This window comes from Staurois parvus, unplaced genomic scaffold, assembly GCF_062004578.1.
Source record: "Staurois parvus isolate SC_StPar_1 unplaced genomic scaffold, SC_StPar_1.0 ptg000132l, whole genome shotgun sequence".
In the NCBI taxonomy this organism is placed as follows: domain Eukaryota; kingdom Metazoa; phylum Chordata; class Amphibia; order Anura; family Ranidae; genus Staurois; species Staurois parvus.
In genome coordinates, this window is record NW_028317928.1 from 1507501 (window position 1) to 1528723 (window position 21223).

Sequence of the window (21223 nt, forward strand, 5' to 3'; positions counted from 1 at the left end):
TCAGGTAGCTGAAGGCGGCCGCTGGTCTGTGCAGTTCCATGTGGTCCAGCTGGGGATGCACTGCGGTGGGGGCGCAGTCAGCATGCTCTGCCAAACTTGCGCTCAAAGCAGATTACCTGAGAGCTGTGCGGGGTGTACACCAGGGAAGGGGCCAAATCTCTGGATCATTGAGCAGTGTCCTGGTACCTTACAGCGGACGGCTGACAAAAGCCCAGGTGCCGGGATTCAATTTTTTAGTTGCCGTGGCAACCTGGCGCCTGGGATTTGTCGAGCCCCGGTCTAAAGGATCTTTTAAAGAGATTATACTATTGGAATATAATATCCTCTTAATTCGGCTCAAAGACAGGGAACCTGAACAGGAAAACTCTTAATGCTTACCTCTCTGGAGCGCAATAAATCCAAAACTTGACTCCGACTTGCAGGAAAATCTTCAGTATTCAACACGTCCTGGTGTCAGATGCCTGTGGACCCCACTGTGCGCTGTTCTCAGTAGGGGACCAGTGATTTGACTTACCTGGAAGTTTGTTGGATGTAAAGACTCTTCTGTAGGCTGTAACTCTTGAAGAGAGTGAAGTTCGGACTCGATGTTCACCAGAGAGTAAAGTACTAAGAGAATTATTTTTCAGGCTGCTGGTTTCAGAATTTCTCCTTTAAAGTGTTACTAAACCCACAACAGTAAAATCAGTCTGTATATGCAGTAAAGCATGCTTGTTATACTCACTGTGGAACCTAAGGGGTTAATCCTCTGCATTGTGTAAAAAGGCTGTTTGATCCTGTCTTCTGTGATCCTCCTCTTGTTTAAATGACCACCTGATACAAACTGAATCCGTAGCCCCATGCACATGCTCAGTTTGGTGTTTATTGCTAGATAGGTTTTTTCTTCTTGGGAGAGTGCATGTGATCAGCATCGGGCCAATCAGCACTGTCCAGACAGAAGTCAGGGGATTTCTATCCTCCTAGAGAAAACTCCTACAAGCTTTAACCAGTGTTCTGCTGAAGTCACAAGACTGCTCTAACTGCTGATGAGAAAAGGTATTCAGCAGTTTATATTTACTAAAATAATTGCATTTCCCTGTTCTGTGTACTGTGGGAGACCAGATATAGTGACTGCAGAGTCCGGGGAAACCAGATATAGGGAATTCAGGGTCCAGGGAGACCAGATATGGGGAATGCAGGGTCAGGGGAGAGCGGATATAGTGAATGCAGGGTTCTGGGGAGAGCGGATATAGTGAATGCAGGGTCCGGGAAGAGCGGATATAGTGAATGCGGGGTCCGGAGAGAGCGGATATAGTGAATGCGGGGTCTGGGGAGACCGGATATAGAGAATACAGGGTCCGGGGAGAGTGGATATAGTGAATGCGGGGTTCCGGGGAGACCGGATATAGAGAATACAGGGTCCGGGGAGAGTGGATATAGTGAATGCGGGGTTCCGGGGAGACCGGATATAGAGAATACAGGGTCCGGGGAGACCGGATATAGTGAATGCAGGGTCCTGGGAGACCGGATATAGTGAATGCGGGGTCCGGGGAGAGCAGATATAGGGAATGCGGGGCCCGGGGAGAGCGGATACGGGGAATGCGGGGCCCGGGGGAGAACGGATACGGGGAATGTGGGGTCTGGGGAGAGCAGATATAATGAATGCAGGGTCCGGGGAGAGCGGATATAGTGAATGCAGGGTCCGGGGAGAGCGGATATGGGCAATGCGGGGTCCGGGGAGAGCGGATATGGGCAATGCGGGGTCCGGGGAGAGCGGATATGGGCAATGCGGGGTCCGGGGAGAGCGGATATGGGCAATGCGGGGTCCGGGGAGAGCGGATATGGGCAATGCGGGGTCCGGGGAGAGCGGATATGGGGAATGTGGGTCCGGGGAGAGCGGATAAGGGAAATGCGAGGTCCGGGGAGAGCGGATACGGGGACTGCGGGTTCCGGGGAGAGCGGATATGGCGAATGCGGGGTCCGGAGAGAGCGGATACGGGGAATGCGGGGTCCAGGGAGAGCGGATACGGGGAATGCTGGGCCCGAGGAGAGCGGATACGGGGAATGCGGGGCCCGGGGGAGAACGGATACGGGGAATGCAGGGTCCGGGGAGAGTGGATATAATGAATGCAGGGTCCGGGGAGAGTGGATATAATGAATGCAGGGTCCGGGGAGAGTGGATATAATGAATGCAGGGTCCTGGGTTTATTAACACTTTAAGCAGAAGGGTCTCTTTAAAGGATCCAGAGAATATGACTTCCTAATTCAGGGTTCGGTAACACAACAGTTCAAGGACTTTAAAATGAACCTATTGGTTTTGCTGTACCTTCTATATTGGCATCAGGTTGAGAGAACAGATCCCTTCTTAAGCTTTTGATTATTTCTAGAGTATCCAGTGCAGTGCAAATTTGGACCACAGCTTCTGTGGCCAACTCATCACCAACCCCACCAGGAATCCCTGTGTACTAGATAAAGAGGGGACACAAGCAGGTACTTTGGGTTTGGGAGCACTTGGAAAGTACATTGAATTCAACTGGTTTCCTTTCAATCTAAACTTCAGGAAAATGGCTAAATACACTGATGAACACAGACAGGGGACTCTGTCCATCCAGTCCTGAGATCTACACAGCTTTTTCACATAGCACAGCCCTGTCATGAAAGTGTAGGAGACTAGATTTATTCAAATTAGAATTTGACATCTGCTGCAAGCACCATTTATTAGCGTCAGGCCTCTTTTTCATATTTGCAAGATTGACACCCAGGCCTCTGTTCGCACTTTTACGTTTTACCAGGTGGATGTATGGGGTTCTGCTGATGGCAGCTGCCATTGTAAGGTGTTTCACATTTGGAAATTGGATTCCTTTATTTTAGACCTCTTGGCATTGTTTGCTGTGTTGCCCTTCCCTTAGTTGTATGCTTGGAGATGTCTGATGGTCTAGGTCAGGGATCTCCAGACTTTCTAAACAAAGTGCCAATTTACTGTCCTTCAAGGATTAATGGGGCTGGACTGTGACAAGTAGGAGCAAACAATGCCAAAAGCTTGGTGATCAGTGGGAGTAAAAAAAAATTACATAGCGCCTGGGATGAGTAGGGAGTAGAATAGTGCCCCATCATTGGTGTCAGTGGGAGGAATAGTGCCCCATCATTGGTGTCAGTGGGAGGAATAGTGCCCCATCATTGGTGTCAGTGGGAGGAACAGTGCCCCATCATTGGTGTCAGTGGGAGGAACAGTGCCCCATCATTGGTGTCAGTGGGAGGAACAGTGCTCCATCATTTGTATCAGTGGGAGGAATAATGCCCCATCATTTGTATCAGTGGGAGGAATAATGCCCCATCATTTGTATCAGTGGGAGGAACAGTGCTCCATCATTTGTATCAGTGGGAGGAATAATGCCCCATCATTTGTATCAGTGGGAGGAATAGTGCCCAACTGTTGGTGTCAGTAGAAGGAATAATGCGTCACCGTTGGTGTTAGTGGGAGGAACAGTACCTCATATATATGAGAGGAACAGCGCCCATGGCTGGATAAAGGCGAGCAGAGGGCCACAGTTTGGAGACCACTGGTCTAGGCTAATGGAAGCCTGTGTTTTGTAGTGTACAATTAGGAAATAAGCTTTTACTTGCCTATAAAGTTCTTTTCTTGGAGTAGAGGACACAGGCCACATCCTGGTACCTGCTAGTTAAAGAAAAAAAAACACTGCGGATTGCTGGGAGTGGGAGGGGTTATATGGACTGTCCTAACAACTTTGCCAGTGTCCTCACCTGAAGTTGGTAGCATGTAACCCAAGGTCTTGGTTAATGGGAGTATGCATCCTATGCTGCACTTCTCCAAGAAAAGAATTCTACAAATAAGTCACAAATCCTTACATTTCCATCCTTATGAGGTACAGACAATTCTTTTTACTGTTTAACTCCCTCAATACTGGCATGTTACACTCCTCTTTTTTTTTCCATTTTCAGTGCTGTGATAGTTTGACTGACTAGTACATGCAGAAGTGCACCCCAATGAATTTATATCGGACGGTTAGGGCTTTCTTTTGATGGTGTTTATTAACCACGGGCTTTTAAATTTTACACTATACAGCAGCCAGATACCCTACAGAGTAAACAATTCATTCATCATTTAAGAACCTGGTTACTATTACAGTGTTTACGGCTGTGATTGGTTCACAGCGATCACATGGCACAGAACCACTCTAATTGGTTCTTTAGATTTGGCCTGCGATCTTCGCTGTCTAATGGCACCACAGTCACTGCATTGTGAGCACGCCTGCCATATGCACGCACTGTACACACAAGGGAATTTTAAAATGTTCGCTCAGAAGAAGACCACAGACACACACAAAAAATGGCTAGACTTGCCCTTTTTAACCACTTCCAGTCTGGACACTTTCACCCACTTCCTGTCCAGGCCAATTTTCAGCTTTCAGCGCTATCACACGTTGAATGACAATTGTGCGGTCATGCAACACTGTACCCATATTTTTTAGCATTTTTTTGAGACAGATAAAGCTTTATTTTGGTGGTATTTATTCACCACTGGGATATTTTTTTTTTTTTTTTCCATATAAGAGAAATTGTCCAAATATTTTGAAAAAAAAAGTGTTTTTCTTATAAAATGTTGCAAATAAATAATCTTTCTTAATAAATCTTGGCCAAAATGTATTCCTCTATCTTTTTAGTAAAAAAAAAAATAACCCAAATTAGTTTATAACCAAAAATTATCATTTTTCAAAATAGTTTTTTTAATTTTAATTTTTTTTTTTTTAATATTATTTATGGTTTTTTTTTTAACATACTGTCACCCTAGCAGTACAGTGTCAGCATAGTGACACTGTACTACTTGTGGGGGGTGATGAAGATTTTTTTTTTACACTGATTGCTTTTACACCCATAAAGGCTGTAAATGCAATCATTTCTCCTCTCTGGCTGCATTCCTGCAGCCATTGAGAAATACTGTGCGAGCTGTGATTGGTCACAGCTTGTCACATGGTATAAGGCTGTTGTGAATGGCCCTGTACCATATGATCTCTGTGATCATTCACAGATTTCACTAGGAGTAAGCAATGATGTCAGGAAGTGACATCTTGCTTACTACTATTCATGTGATCACTGATTGGCCAATCAGGGATCACACAATCAGGGCCTTACACAGAGGTCCCGTACAGTGATCGGTGTTCCACTGTGTCCGGAGGACATAGCGGGCACCTGATCACTGTGCCACGCATTCCCAGGGAGTGCGCACAACCTGACTATGCAGGCGGCATTTATGAATGGCAACCCGCTCCTGCACTGCTCCCATCTGGCCGTTTATGTACATGGGCCAGACGGGAAGTGGTTAAAGTGATTTTAAAGGGAGTATTTTTTTTTTTTTTTTTTTTTTAAATAACAAACATGCTATACATACCTGCTCTGTGCAGGGTATGTAAACTCTCATTTCAAACTTGTACCTACGTTCACCATTTAGGAGATATTCACAACTTCAGCAGCCAGTTGTTTCATGGGTGCATGCACACTGCGCTCATTATTGATGACAAACTGAGTCAGTTCATAGCGCTGTGCCGGGATTGTGACTTCCGTACATATGCGCTGGAGTGATGTCATCGCAAGCTGGCCATTCAAACAGTCAGAGCACGTAATCTGGAAGGAAGACTAGGTGAAGATGGCAGCTGTGGCAACAGTGACAGCGCACCTCTGAAGGGCATCATTTGACAGGTAAGTCTGCCATATTGGCTAGTATGCGGTGTATACTAGCACAGTATGGCATTAACCTGCTTGGGGCCAGCTTATTGCTTGTTTTTTGTGTTTTTAAATGAGTTTACTACTGCTTTAACCATTTCATGACTGCCCGCCCGCAGAGTACTGCCAGTGGGTGGTACAGGTATATCGCTGCCTACTTCCAGGTTTTGGGCGCACACGTGAGCTTCCCCCTGCCAGCACCCACTGTGTTTGTACACAGCAGGTGTCTGTCAGCAAGTCCCAGCCAATAATCCACGGCCGGGACCTGCTGATTGGCTGTGTATGATCACAGCCCAGAGCTCTGTGCTGGCACACAACACAGAGCTCTGTACAGAGGGATTGATCTATAAGTTTCTCATCCCCGCTTGGCAGGGTTCCTTGGATCGCATAGCAAAAGCAGCACACATTACACATAGTTAGGCACACTTTAACCCCATAATCACCTTAGATCAGTGGTTCTCAGGCTGTGGGTCGCGACCCCTTTGGGGGTCGAACGACCCTTTCACAGGGGTCGCCTAAGACCATCGGAAAACACATATTTCCGATGTGTAAAAAAACAGCTGCTGTGTTGAAAGCAGCTATTCTGTTAAAAGCAGTAGTATTGGAGGTAAAACGACACTTCATGAATTATAATTATTGGGTAAATAATTTTATGGTTGGGGATCACCACAACATGAGGAACTGTATTAAAGGGTCGCGGCATTAGGAAGGTTGAGAACCACTGCCTTAGATGTTAACCCTTTCCCAGCCAGTGCCATTAGTACAGTGACCGTGTATAGTTTTCTCGCTGAAATCTGTGTTGATGTCACTAGCAGATAGTGTCAGATTGCCTGCCACACTCCCTCAGTCCTAATATAAGTTGCTGATCTCAGCCATTAGTAGTAAAAAAAAAAATAAAAAATCAAGTATATATGCCATAGTTTGTAGGCACTATAACTTTCACGCAAACCAATCATTATACACTTATTTTGATTTTTTTTTAATCAAAGGCATGTAGCAGAATAAATTTTAGCCAAAGTTTTTATGAAGAAATTAGATTTTTTTTTTATTTTTTATTATTATTGGATATGTTTTATAACCGTAAAAAATTTTTTTTTTTTTGTTCTACATTTTCGATATTTTTTTCATTTTTATCGCAAAAATAAAAAACCCAGTGGTTATCAAATACCACCAAAAGAAAGCTTTATTTGTATGAAAAAATTATCTAAATTTTGTTTGGATAAAACTTTGCATGATTGCACAATTACCAGTTAAAGTAGCGCAGAGCGGTATAGCAAAAAAAAAAATGGTGTGGTCATGAAGGGGGTAAAACCTTCCGGAGCTGAAGTGGTTAAAGAACTACAGCTGACGAAGAATCTTCAGAATAAAATATGCTTGTGGTTAAATCCAATCCCTTGCTGTGCCCTGTGGGTCCATCCATCAGTCCCAATGTCACTCTTTTGTCCTGTAGGACCGTAGCACTTGGTGGATGGAGCCACAGCAGGGAACCAGGCACCTGCCACATCTACAAGATTTTTCCCTCTGCCATAGTCTTTTAACCGCCTCCCGCTCGCCATGTAAGGAAATGAAGGACGCAAGGCGGTTCTCTTGTTTTGGGAGGATGTCATATGACGTCCTCCCACTGTAACCACGCAAGCGGCTCCAGGGGCACGCAGCGCAGCGATCTGTGGTGCGCTGTGTCCTCGGATCACCAATCAACGGAAAGAGCCGAAGACATCGGCTCGGTCATGTGATCAGCTGTGTCCAATCACAGCTGATCTCATGTAAACAGGGAAATGCCGGTTATCGGCATTTCTCTTTTCATGAGCTGTCACGCTGACAGAGGAGAGGAGAGCTGGTAATCGGCTTTCCTCAGAGGGGACATGTACACTGATCATCAGGGCACTGATGATCAGTGTAGCCCCATCAGTGCCACCTGTCAGTGTCCATCAGTGCCAGCTGTTAGTGCTCATCCGTTCCACCTGCCAGTGCCCATCCGTGCCACATATCAGTGCCTACCAGTGCACATCAATGCCACATATCAGTGCCCATCTGAGCTGCCTTTCAATGTCACCTATCAGTGCTCGTCAGTGCCACCTATCAATGCCAGTCAGTGTAACCTATCAGTGCCAGTCAGTGCCGCCTATCAGTGCTCGTCAGTGCTGCCTATTGGTGTCACCTAACAGTGCCAGTCAGTGCCGCCTATCAGTGCCCATCAGAGATGCCTGTCAATGCCCATCAGTGCCACCTACCAGTGCCACCTCCTCAGTTCCAATCAGTGCTGCCTATTGGTGTCACCTAACAGTGCAAGTCAGTGCCACTTGTCAGTGCTGCCTATCAGTGCCCATCAGTGATGCCTGTCAATGCCCATCAGTGCCACCTCATCAGTGCCCATCCGTGCAGTCTATTAGTGCCCATTAGTGCAGTCTTAGTGCCCATCAGTGCAGTCTTAGTGCCCATCAGTGCATTCTATCAGTTCCCATCACTGCAACCTCATTAGCGCACATCAGTGAAGGAGCAAAATCACTTATTTACAAAATTTTATAACAAAAACTAAGAAAAAATTTTTTTTGTTTTCAAAATTTTCAGTAGTTTTTGTTTTGTTTAGCAAAAAATAAAAAAACCTGAGGTGATTAAATACTACCAAAAGAAAGCTCTATTTGTCTCAAACAAATGATAAAAATGTAATATGGGTACAGTGTTGCATGACCGCGCAATTGTCATTCAAAGTGTGACAGCGCTGAAAGCTGAAAATTGGCCTGGGGGCAGGAAGGAGGTGACAGTGCCCTGTAAGTAAGTGGTTAAGAGATGGACGGTATGTTCAGCGCAGCAGGTTCCTCTTCTTTTTTTTTTTTTTCACAAGATGGACAGGACAGTAGGATATCACAATGTTGTCGCTGTCTTCAGGATAAAACAAACCTATAATACAACGGACACCAAAATAAGTATTCACAGCACAGAGATAATGCCATTTACAGGTAGGGATTGCCTATGACCAATAATGTTTCCCGCTGTGTAGTACTGTTTTTGTTTTTACAATTGACATCTATTCCTATACATAGGATTATGTCATTGTGAAGGAGTCTGGAGGCCACGTGAAATACAGTAGTACCACACAGAGACCATTGGGGGAGTCTTGCGCTCAGTCACAGGGGAACAACATCAAAAAGATCCTTGAAGTTACCAATAAGATCACTGAGCTGCTGGCAGAAGAGGTAAGTGGTGCTGGAAATGATGGGATGTAATTCAGTAACAGGAGGGATGTATCTAGATAGTAACTATATCGTTGTGGCTCAGCTTCCAAAAAAAAAGGTGTCATGGTCTGCTTTTTATATACAGGAATGGGAGTATTTAGAAGAGCATGATGGCCTTGAGAAGCAGCTGGACATTGTAGAAAGCCGTAGGAAGAAACAACAGCCTCATATGGAGGGTAAGAGAGGACTTAGCGAAGAAGACAACTGGAAACTATTCATAAAGTTCTATTGTAAAGCGCTGAGCAAACTGTTGGCTCTATATAAATCCTGTATAATAATAATAAAGTAAAAACGCCTAGACCTATCCTGAAACAAAAGGAATGAAATCCCAGATTAAAAAAATGGGACTTTAAATTGTGCCGGATATGAGGGATTATAAAATACAACCGAAATGTAAAAGCAAAATCCGTTTTATTACAAAATAAGTTTAAAATGCCATCTTCATATTAAAACATGACCATGAGATCCAAATGCAAACAGAAATGATCCCCCTTTGGGGCTTTAATGCAGCAAACAGCATCACACATATATTCATAAATGACTTTTCTATACTCGTATGTTTTATTCTACATAATTATTTGTAAAAGACATATCAAAGATTAAAAACACGCTAGCTCTGATAACTGGATGTGAACCCTTTACAGGGTTATACCAATACAGCATTCCCTTAAATTACAACAATAAAGCATTCCCAGAATTTCCCGACGCACTTCGACCATTTCACTTTTAGATCTTCGTCAGGGGGAATTGAAGCAAAAGGGATCTCTAAATAAACATATTTGAGATTTAAAAAAATATATACAGTCAGGTCCATAAATATTGGGACATCGACACAATTCTAACATTTTTGGCTCTATACACCACCACAATGGATTTGAAATGAAACAAACAAGATGTGCTTTAACTGCAGACTGTCAGCTTTAATTTGAGGGTATTTACATCCAAATCAGGTGAACGGTATAGGAATTACAACAGTTTGCATATGTGCCTCCCACTTGTTAAGGGACCAAAAGTAATGGGACAATTGGCTTCTCAGCTGTTCCATGGCCAGGTGTGTGTTATTCCCTCATTATCCCAATTACAATGAGCAGATAAAAGGTCCAGAGTTCATTTCAAGTGTGCTATTTGCATTTGGAATCTGTTGCTGTCAACTCTCAAGATGAGATCCAAAGAGCTGTCACTATCAGTGAAGCAAGCCATCATTAGGCTGAAAAAACAAAACAAACCCATCAGAGAGCTAGCAAAAACATTAGGCGTGGCCAAAACAACTGTTTGGAACATTCTTAAAAAGAAGGAACGCACCGGTGAGCTCAGCAACCCCAAAAGACCCGGAAGACCACGGAAAACAACTGTGGTGGATGACTGAAGAATTCTTTCCCTGGTGAAGAAAACACCCTTCACAACAGTTGGCCAGATTAAGAACACTCTCCAGGAGGTAGGTGTATGTGTGTCAAAGTCAACAATCAAAAGAAGACTTCACCAGAGTGAATACAGAGGGTTCACCACAAGATGTAAACCATTGGTGAGCCTCAAAAACAGGAAGGCCAGATTAGAGTTTGCCAAACGACATCTAAAAAAGCCTTCACAGTTCTGGAACAACATCCTATGGACAGATGAGACCAAGATCAACTTGTACCAGAGTGATGGGAAGAGAAGAGTATGGAGAAGGAAAGGAACTGCTCATGATCCTAAGCATACCACCTCATCAGTGAAGCATGGTGGTGGTAGTGTCATGGCGTGGGCATGTATGGCTGCCAATGGAACTGCTTCTCTTGTATTTATTGATGATGTGACTGCTGACAAAAGCAGCAGGATCAATTCTGAAGTGTTTCGGGAATATTATCTGCTCATATTCAGCCAAATGCTTCACAACTCATTGGACGCCGCTTCACAGTGCAGATGGACAATGACCCAAAGCATACTGCAAAAGCAACCAAAGAGTTTTTTAAGGGAAAGAAGTGGAATGTTATGCAATGGCCAAGTCAATCACCTGACCTGAATCCGATTGAGCATGCATTTCACTTGCTGAAGACAAAACTGAAGGGAAAATGCCCCAAGAACAAGCAGGAACTGAAGACAGTTGCAGTAGAGGCCTGGCAGAGCATCACCAGGGATGAAACACAGCGTCTGGTGATGTCTATGCGTTCCAGACTTCAGGCTGTAATTGACTGCAAAGGATTTGCAACCAAGTATTAAAAAGTGAAAGTTTGATTTATGATTATTACTCTGTCCCATTACTTTTGGTCCCTTAACAAGTGGGAGGCACATATGCAAACTGTTGTTATTCCTACACCGTTCACCTGATTTGGACTTACAGTTGTGACCAAAATTATTCAACCCCCAATGCTGTAAAGGGGTTTAGGGACTATAGTGTACATTTGGAATTGTATTCAGAATCAAATCCTACAAGGACGTTGTAACTACCCAAATGCAACTAAAATGACATCAATTGTTTATGTAATACAGTAGTAAATGGTTCTTATGTGGTTTCTTCATTGCCACAATTATTCAACCCCTTAAAGACTACCACTCTGAAGAACAGAGGTTCATACAGGTGCTTTCCATCAGGTATTGAAAACACCTGTGGATGTCACCGAGCAGCAATCAAGCATAATAAGCACCAATTAGGCAGCTTTAAAATGACTGTGATACTCAGCTCCTTCTAGACATTTACTGGTGTGGTTACAAACATGGTGAAGGCAAGAGAATGGTCCAGGAAGACAAGAGAAGAGGTGATTTCTCTTCACAGGAAGGGCAATGGCTATAAGAAGATTGCAAAGATGTTAAACATACCAAGAGACACCTTAGGAAGCATCATTCGCAAATTCAAGGCAAAGGGCACTGTTGAAACGCTACCTGGTCGTGGCAGAAAGAAGATGCTGACTTCGACTGCTGTGCGCTACCTGAAGCGTAGAGTGGAGAGAAGTCCCCGTGTGACTGCTGAGGAACTGAGAAAAGATTTGTCAGATGTGGGTACAGAAGTTTCAGCCCAGACAATAAGACGCACACTGCGTAATGAAGGCCTCCGTGCCAGAACTCCCAGGCGTACCCCCTTGCTGTCTCCAAAGAATAAGAAGAGTCGACTGCAGTATGCCAAAAGCCATGTGGACAAACCACAAAAGTTGTGGGATAGTGTTCTGTGGACTGATGAAACAAAATTAGAACTGTTTGGGCCCATGGATCAACGCTATGTTTGGAGGAGGAAGAACAAGGCCTATGATGAAAAGAACACCTTGCCTACTGTGAAGCATGGTGGAGGGTCAATCATGCTTTGGGGCTGTTTTGCTTCTGCAGGTACAGGGAAGCTTCAGCGTGTGCAAGGTACCATGAATTCTCTTCAGTACCAGGAGATATTGGATGGAAACGTGATGCAGTCCGTCACACACCTGAGGCTTGGGAGACGTTGGACCTTTCAACAGGACAATGATCCCAAGCATACCTCCAAGTCCACTAGAGCATGGTTGCAGAGGAAAGGCTGGAACATTTTGGAGTGGCCATCGCAGTCACCAGACTTAAATCCGATTGAGAACCTCTGGTGGGACTTAAAGAAAGCAGTTGCAGTGCGCAAGCCTAAGAATGTGACTGAACTGGAGGCCTTTGCCCATGAAGAATGGGCGAAGATACCCGTAGATCGCTGCAAGACACTTGTGTCAAGCTATGCTTCACGTTTAAAAGCTGTTATAACTGTAAAAGGATGCTGTACTAAGTACTAAGATTGAATGTCACTTGGGGGTTGAATAAAACTGATAATGCTGTGAGCACAGAAAAGACATTTGTGGTTATTTCATTATAACTGTTATGTTATATTTGTCTGACCTACAAGTGCCTCTTTAATGTAAATGTAAGCAAGATGACTGAATGATCAAAAGCAATGTCAAACTGGCCAAAACACTCAATTTTAGTGGGGGTTGAATAATTTTGGTCACAACTGTATATACCCTCAAATTAAAGCTGGCAGTCTGCAGTTAAAGCACATCTTGTTTGTTTCATTTCAAATCCATTGTGGTGGTGTATAGAACCAAAAATGTTAGAATTGTGTCGATGTCCCAATATTTATGGACCTGACTGTATATATTTCCCCCTAGTGAGCTTTTTGTGTTGGTGCCCCCTCAGGCACCCTTTACTTGTGAGTGCATAGCGATCCTTACTTTTTATTTTCCCAATATTTTAATAAAATACTGCACTATGTTACATTGTTTTTGGGCTTTTTCCTCACTTATCCCAGAGCGGATTAGGATTTTCCATTTATAATATTCATGTGCGGAGTGGTTTGGTACCCCATGGAGAAAAGAGACCTCTTCAGACAGAGGATTTTTTTCCATACTGCTTGCTGGCTGCTTTTGTGGCCGATGTGATTTGGTGAGTTGGCAGCTCAGCTGATCACGCAGTGGAGCACATTTGGGTTTGCTTCTGAAGAAGAATTGGTCACCTTCTACCATTTTTCTTTTGCTAGATATTTGGGACTTTTTTTCAAACTTTGTTGTGAGTGTAATTGTGTTGGGATAAAATATTATGTGACACTCATTATCTATTCTATTAATAATATGTGATACGTATTGTAAAGTTTTATACACAACACAAAACAAACTTTTTTGGGCACATAAATTTGTTGCTCATAGATTTAAAGAGCTAGTGCCTTCCTTTTTTGACTGGCTTCCTATTTTGACTTAGAATAGTTCTCTACAAAGTATAAGTGTTGGTTACACCGAAAAGGGGCAGTTGCCTTGATTGATATACACTCACTGGCCACTTTAGTAGGTGCACCTTGCTAGTGCCAAGAAAATATCCCCCACACCATTACATCACCACCAGCCTGATCCGCTGATACAAGGCAGGATGGATCCACCACACCATTACACCACCACCACCACCACCAGCCTGAACCATTGATACAAGGTAGGATGGATCCACCACACCATGACACCACCACCATCAGCCTGAACCATTGATACAAGGCAGGATGGATCCACCACACCATGACACCAATACCACCAGCCTGAACCGTTGATACAAGGCAGGATGGATTCACCACACCATGACACCACTACCATCAGCCTGAACCGTTGATACAAGCCAGGATGGATCCATGCTTTCATGTTGTTTACACCAAATTCTGACCCTACCATCTGAATGTTGCAGCAACCAGTCTGCCCATTCTCCTCTGACCTCAACAAGGCATTTTCGTCCACACAACTGGATTTTTTTTTGCCTTCCTCTAGATCAACTGTAAGTGTAGGATTATATTTTTTTTTTATAGTTGAACTGGATGGATACTAACTATGTAACTATGTAACAACTGCACTCATTGGATATTTTGTCTTTTTTTTGGACCATTCTCTGTAAACGCTAGCGATGGTTATGCGTCCAAATCCCAGTAGATGAGCAGTTTTTGAAATACCCAGATCAGCCCGTCTCCCACCAACAACCATGCCACGTTCAAAGTCACTTAAATCCCCTCTCTTTCCCATTCTGATGCTCAGTTTGAGCTTCAGCAAGTTGTCTTCACCACATCTAGATGCCTAAATGCATAGAGTTGCTGCCATGTGATTGGCTGATTAGCAATTTGTAACCAAGCATCTTAACAGGTATACCTAATAAAGTAGCTGGTGAGTGTACACATTTATTTCTTTTGTGTGTGGTTTACACTGTAACATTTCTTTTAGCACATGTTATGGGTTGGTGCTTTCACATTTGAATTATATTTCATCCTAATGTATGATTGTTTGACCTCCAACTCTTTTTAATTTATTTCTCTCAATCAGACTCCTCAACGAGCAATAGTGAGTCTACAGTGTTCCACCAAGCTTCCGTTCCTGTGTACATCAGTAAAGACCGAGGCATCATCACAGTCAGTCCTCACAACTCCTCCTTTAAAGTGGTCCAAAGCAGCTCAAAACCCACCATTGTCACAGCCACTGCCTCACCCACAGAAGGCTTTAAGCTGCCTGAAATTTACATTCACATTCCAACAGATCAAATTGACTATGAGGCCATTCCTAACAACTTTACACCTTACGTTCCAGAGAATTTTTCGAGCTTGGATATCTGCAAGCCTGTGGTTCATAGCGATGAAATGTCCACATCCGGTATCAGAGATAAGCTCACACAAGTGGATTTTATGGCTGTTAAGATCAAAGACGAACCAGCAGACTGGGATGAAGAACACCTTGGAGTGCAGGGGGAGGAGGAACAGATGAATCACTTGCCTCACGGGTCAGAAAGTGATCCAGCATTGTATACAGAAAGTAATAGTGGCTCCAATCATGCAATAGGTTCATATACTCCCACTCACATAAAGCAGGAACCAGCTTCATATGAAGAAAGGCAACTGGCAAACTCTGATATTGCTTCATTGTCACGCTACTCCCAGATACAAAAGCTGTCAGAACCCTCCACCAGGGAGAACTTTTCAAGCACAGATGGCATGCTGACTAGCATAAACACACATGTTCAGTATGTGTCCTCTCATATCAAGGAAGAACCTGAAGATGGCATGACATGTGAAAATGTTTTATTGGATGCAGCCAACAAAGGCCTGTCTCCTGCTTCTTCTTTCCTGGGAGCACACACTGAAGAGGTCTCCTACAATTATTATTTGGCACATTCCAGCAATGCGCAACCAGAAACGGACAATCCAGAGAAGCCCTTTTCTTGTTCAGAATGTGGCAAGTGCTTCAAATACAGCAATCTTTTGATGCATCATGCCAAGTCCCATCAGAAAAAGCCTCTGATCTGCTGCGAATGTGGGAAGCAGTATTCATGCAAGACAGAGTTTGAGATCCATCGGAGGATTCACACAGGCGAAAAACCATTTGTATGTTCAGAGTGTGGAAAGGGCTTCAGGAGGAAGTCGCATATGTTGCGCCATCGGCGAATTCATGGGGACAAACAACTCTTTCCGTGTCCGGAATGTGCCAAGTGTTTCCACCGTCTAGACGTCCTCAATCAACACCGCAAAATACACAGGGTTAACCAATCAATCTCTGATATGGAAAGCCTGCACGCAGGTAACATGGACAACTCTCCATCCAACAACGATGAAGAGATACCATCTCAAAACCCATCTACAGATTATGAGGAAAATATTGGCTTTGCCTGTCCGGACTGTGGTAAGTGTTTTCACTCTTTGCATGTTCTCGAACAACACCGTAAAATACACCAAGAAAATACTTCTAGTTCTGATGTGGAAGATACTGATAACATGAACCATGCACACACAAATGGTCAAGAGGAGTCTCAAAATACAACATATGAAGAAAAAGTTGGCTTTGCTTGTTCAGAATGTGGGAAATGCTACGATGAAATGTCACAGCTAGAGAAACACCAGCGAGTACACATGGGAGAAAAACCATTCTCTTGCACTGAATGTGGCAAATCATTCCGATTTGAGGCCCTTTTGGAGTTGCACTGGGGAAGCCACATTGCCACAATCTCTTGTCCTGAGTGTGGCAAGAAATTTGCCAGCCAGAGCCTTCTAAAGTACCATCTGAAAGTCCACGCAGGAGCTAATGAGTGTGTCTGCTCAGAGTGTGGAAAAGAATTCCCTAGCCGTTCGCAACTTGTTGATCACTACCGGACTCATACTGGAGAAAAACCTTACATGTGCCCTGATTGCGGAAAGTACTTTAGGCGGAAGGCACATGTGGTCAGGCACCGCAAGATTCACGCAGGTAATAAACCATACTCCTGCTTGGAATGTGGAAAATGCTTTGAGAACCAAGAACTTCTGAGCCGTCACACCAAAATGCACAGGCGGAAAAGGCCACACTCGTGTTCTCAGTGTGGCAAAAGTTACACTAAAAAGTCCCACCTCTCCCGCCACCAGCGTACCCATGCTAAAGAAACTCCATACACTTGTGGTGAGTGTGGTGAGTCCTTCCAATACCCCACCCTCCTGAATCACCACTTGAAACTCCACACTGGTCAAACCAACTACAACTGTCCTGTGTGTGACAAAAGCTTTGGCTCCCAGTTGGCACTGGCCAGACACCAGAAGACCCACTCCAAGGAGAAGTCTTTTATTTGCATGGATTGCGGGAAGAGTTTTAACTTCTATTCCCACTTCATGAGACATCAAGCCACTCACACAGGAGAAAAACCTTATGAGTGCCAGGAGTGTGGCAAGCGATTCACCCGTGATGCACACCTTGTCCGACATAGGCGAACCCACAATAGTGGAAGAGCTTCACAAGTTTGAGTTGGCAGGAAAAAAAAAAACTGATTTAGAGTAAAATTATTTATTACCTTTCTTAGTTTTATGTTCTTCAGTTATATGTTTTATGTAGCATGAGATACAATGATTTTGGTCATTTTTGTGTCTATTTGAAATCTAAAATAGGGACTTTGCTTCAAAGGGGACCTGTCACATATGAACAGTGGAGGACAAAACCAAAAATGGATAAATCCATCCACTGGCAGCCAGCGACTTCACACGTGATGGAATCTCGGGACAGACCAATAGAAATTATGAGAAAATTACGAATTAAAATGGCCAGAAACCTTTTGTTTTATATAGTCAGGTCTTGGAACTATCAGTGTTCCTGTGCTATTTAGAATTAGCTATCGTCAAAATACGGTTGTATACAGTATGTCACTATGGGAATGGTGGTCAATGATTGGAAGCCATGCATAGTTTGTAGGTAACAAAAAAATGATTATACTACAATGTCATTCTTTTAATTGTTTAGATGTTTTACTTCAATAGAATGTGAATGTTTTTTCTCATCCCACGGTTACTTGTCACTTCCCCGCCTCCTTTCTGAGTCGGAAAGCATCTATCCACACTTTCTTAGTGCTTAAGAAGCTATGATAACTTTGAGATCTTTATGGGAACCTGCCAGGACAGCTACCTGCCAAGATGAAGCTCCCATCACACAATTTCTAGAAGCATCATTACTTCCAGGAAAGGCTTAGCATGCTGTGCTCTGGAAGTGGTGCTGATTTCCTCCACTATTTGGCGTAAATTTTATCTGTTCTTGTATCCTCAATTTAATTATTTTTTTGCTTTGGATATTTTAACAAGTCAGGAGGCACCAAAGTATTGGATGTGAATTATCACCACAGTGGTACTTATGGCTGTGGTGGCATGGTATTTGTTCAGATGGTGGTAGTCATTTGCCTGAAGTTTACTCCTGGAAGCTAGGTTGACCTTGAAAGGGTCATTTTTGGGGGGTTAGGTTAAAGTCGTTTAAAGGCTAAAGGTTTTTTACCTTTTTAAAGGATAAGTTCACCTTTTAACAAAAAATATTAAATGCACATCTTTTTGCAGGTAAAAAAATGTGCGTTTTTCCAATTTTTTTTGTTTTGGGAGCCTGTAAAGCATTGCCCCACAGATTGCTGGTTCCATGAAGGACTCCTGCAGACCTGTGAGTGTATCTCTCGGCTCATACCTCGTTCGACAGGAAGAATCAATGAACTACCACAGCAGTCAACAGCGCCATGGTAGTTCATTGAGAACTACAAGCCGACAGCCGCCGCAAAGGCTTTTGGAACTTGTAGTTTTCCCATTTACAGAGTACTGCGAATGAGTGATGTGGGCGGAGCCCAGCATGGCTGTGGGTTTTTTTTTCCTAATTGTGGCAGCTGTGAAGGTAGAAGATCCCTGTCAAAACAGGGGATCGGGGGCCAGTCCTTTTGTAACATGTTACATCCTGAATATGAGTGTAACATGCTACAAAAGGTGAACTTATCCTTTAATGCAGTCTCTGCAAGATTAGCTGCTCCCCAGACCCCATAAATGCCTCCCTGAGCCAAAACTTGATCCAATGCTGTTTGCTGCTGTCTCTCTCTTCATTGGACATACAGTCAGCAGGGGGAGCCATTGGCTCTTGCTACTGTCAATCAAATCTGGTAAGGAGGGATCGGGAGGTGGGAGAGGTGGTGCCACATACTATAGAGGCAGACACTGAAGAGGAATGGGCAGTGCCGGCAGGGTACCCAAGAAGAGGAGGTTTGGGGCCACTCTGCACAATACCATTGCACAGAGCTAGTAAGTATAATATGTTTGTTATTTTATTTTTTTAAAAAAACAGCCTTTAGACTGCATTTTCCACAAGCATATATAAAAAAAATTTTCCAGATCTTTTCAGGGAAGCCCACTGTTGAGTTTGCTTCATGTTGCTGACCTATGGCAAGCCAGTGCTTTGCAACTAACAGAAGCGTTGTTGGCCTGTACACGATCCTTCACTGGGATTGTGAAGGTCATGCCAACGCCCTGTAATCTCTACACTACCACTGGATGTCAGCACGTCCCCAACTTCTAGTCATGCCTCCCACACCATCTTATCAGAAATAGGATTTCACCTGTGCTTTCATATATACATACACAAGGCCACCTGAAATGCGTAGTTCTGGACTGACCACCAGTACACGTCATCGATAGGAGCAGTGCAATTGATTCTATGGTGCATGTGCACTAACCATAACTGGCGGCAGGGATAATTTAATGTGCATATCATATGCTTTTAAAAGAAATAAAAAGTAAGTTGGATTTTTTTTCGTTGAATTTGAACTTTAGTATGCTTTACATACACTAAACGTTATTTGTGCAGCCATTTCTCCCACACCAAAAGTGGTTTCATACGCAGGAAACCAGGAAAGAGAGGGGGAAAAGTGCGTTCTATGTGTAGTAGTTTAAAGACCATTGGCAACCATTTCCCTGCAAACAGCACTGACAGGTCCCTCTGCCTCCTCCAGAACCATGCTGAAATGCACCAACCTGCCTGGCGGAAGCGACATCACCATGAGAGGATGACCGGGCATGACTACGCATTTCAAAGCCTGCACACTCCTTACTCAAGGACTTGAAGGAGGAGTGTGCATGCTCCAAAACACGTAGCCATGCCCTGTCGTCTTACCATCACGTAGTCACTTCCACCTGGCGGGCCGGTGGGTTCCAGTGTGGCGGCAGAGGGACCTTTCAGCGCCAGCACTGACCACACTGCACGGAGACCGCCTGCAGGGACAGGATTAGGATTCCAGTAGCTTGTTTTTTGTGAAGAGTTTTATATTTGCACATGTGAGTTGCCAATTGTTTTAAACCATAAATATGTCCTGTAACTTCTCTTAGAAGGTGCTATCCCCCTTTCCTTGTCTCATATACCAGAATCGACTTCTCTTGGGTCAGCAGCCGTAAGTGTTACAGACCTTTTGGATCTATTATCCTAGAGACTTTATTATTGGTCTTTTATATATTTATATTCCTTGGGGGTGTCTACCAAACTTTGTGCGCCATTCATGTTTCCCTTTTATAAGCAGAAATCTAGGTTATCTGTAGCTAATTTGGTGAGTGGGGGGGGGGGGTTAGATGCTTAGGGATAGGTATGATTGGTAAGAAATCTACCAAGAAATATGGGTCCATTGTAGGATATTTTGTTGTTAGCTCCCAGTGTTTCCTCCCCCCCCCCCCCCCCCCCCCAATGTAGGACCACTATTAACCTTTCCATGAACAAGACTATGTTGAGGCTCCAAGTATGCTTGAAGGTAAATCTGACCTCCTCTGCTTTGATCCCTTTTGTTCCATTAAACATACCATTGAAAGCATATTGTTATATCTGATGAGTGAAAAATACCTGTTGATCCTGCCAAGGCTCTTGTCAGTTGGTAACTTTCTGAGCTTTCTTACTGTACTGACTAATATCAGCTACATTATTCCAAGGACTACAGAACCTCAGCCATTATGTTACATGCAGGGGGAGGTTCCAGTAGTTATGTCCTGTAGTTAATGTGTCCTAATACACTAGGGTGTGTGAGCATTGTTGTTCAAGGACAACAAGCGTGTTATTGGCAGGATCACCAGGTAAAAATAAAGCCTAAACATGTACCCACTATATGTGCGCTACAATACATTGCATTTTTTTAAAATCTTTTATCTCTTTGAGACACCAGATCTTGCACTTAAGCTCCGCCCTCCGCTTTGATCATACTCATTCAGTAAATGCTGCCTATAAAAGACATATGTTGGGGCATACATTTTCACCCTCTTTCCTCCTCGAGTCACCTTTGGTTGTAGATGCAGCTGTATGTCAGTATCAGCTTTGCTGGATCTTTCTAATGTTTCCCATTCTTTTGGCAAGATTGGCCTTTTTCTAGCAGGTTGGATTTGTAAACGAGCACTTTGTAGAAAGACCATAAAGTTCAATTTCAGTCTGATCAGACACTTATTCCACCTTTGCCATGTCTCTAAAATCCCTCGCTTAGAGAGTATCTCACCAAAAATGGCTTTTATGTTGCAGAGGATGCCTAAAATCTGACTTGTATCTTAGTGCAGAGTTCTT

At 43.7% G+C, this 21223-nt stretch overlaps 1 protein-coding gene across 1 annotated transcript in view; it reads left to right on the forward strand.

Moving 5' to 3' along the window:
• Positions 1 to 19442, forward strand: part of LOC149466127 (uncharacterized) — a 37512-nt gene extending 18070 nt beyond the window's left edge. Inside the window, exons 3-5 of the mRNA XM_089672744.1 lie at positions 8757 to 8909; positions 9034 to 9124; positions 14711 to 19442. Of these exons, the coding sequence (XP_089528870.1) occupies positions 8757 to 8909; positions 9034 to 9124; positions 14711 to 17145 (2679 nt within the window). The 3' untranslated portion in view covers positions 17146 to 19442. The remainder of the gene's footprint in view (positions 1 to 8756; positions 8910 to 9033; positions 9125 to 14710) is intronic.
• The last annotated feature ends 1781 nt before the right edge of the window (positions 19443 to 21223 follow it).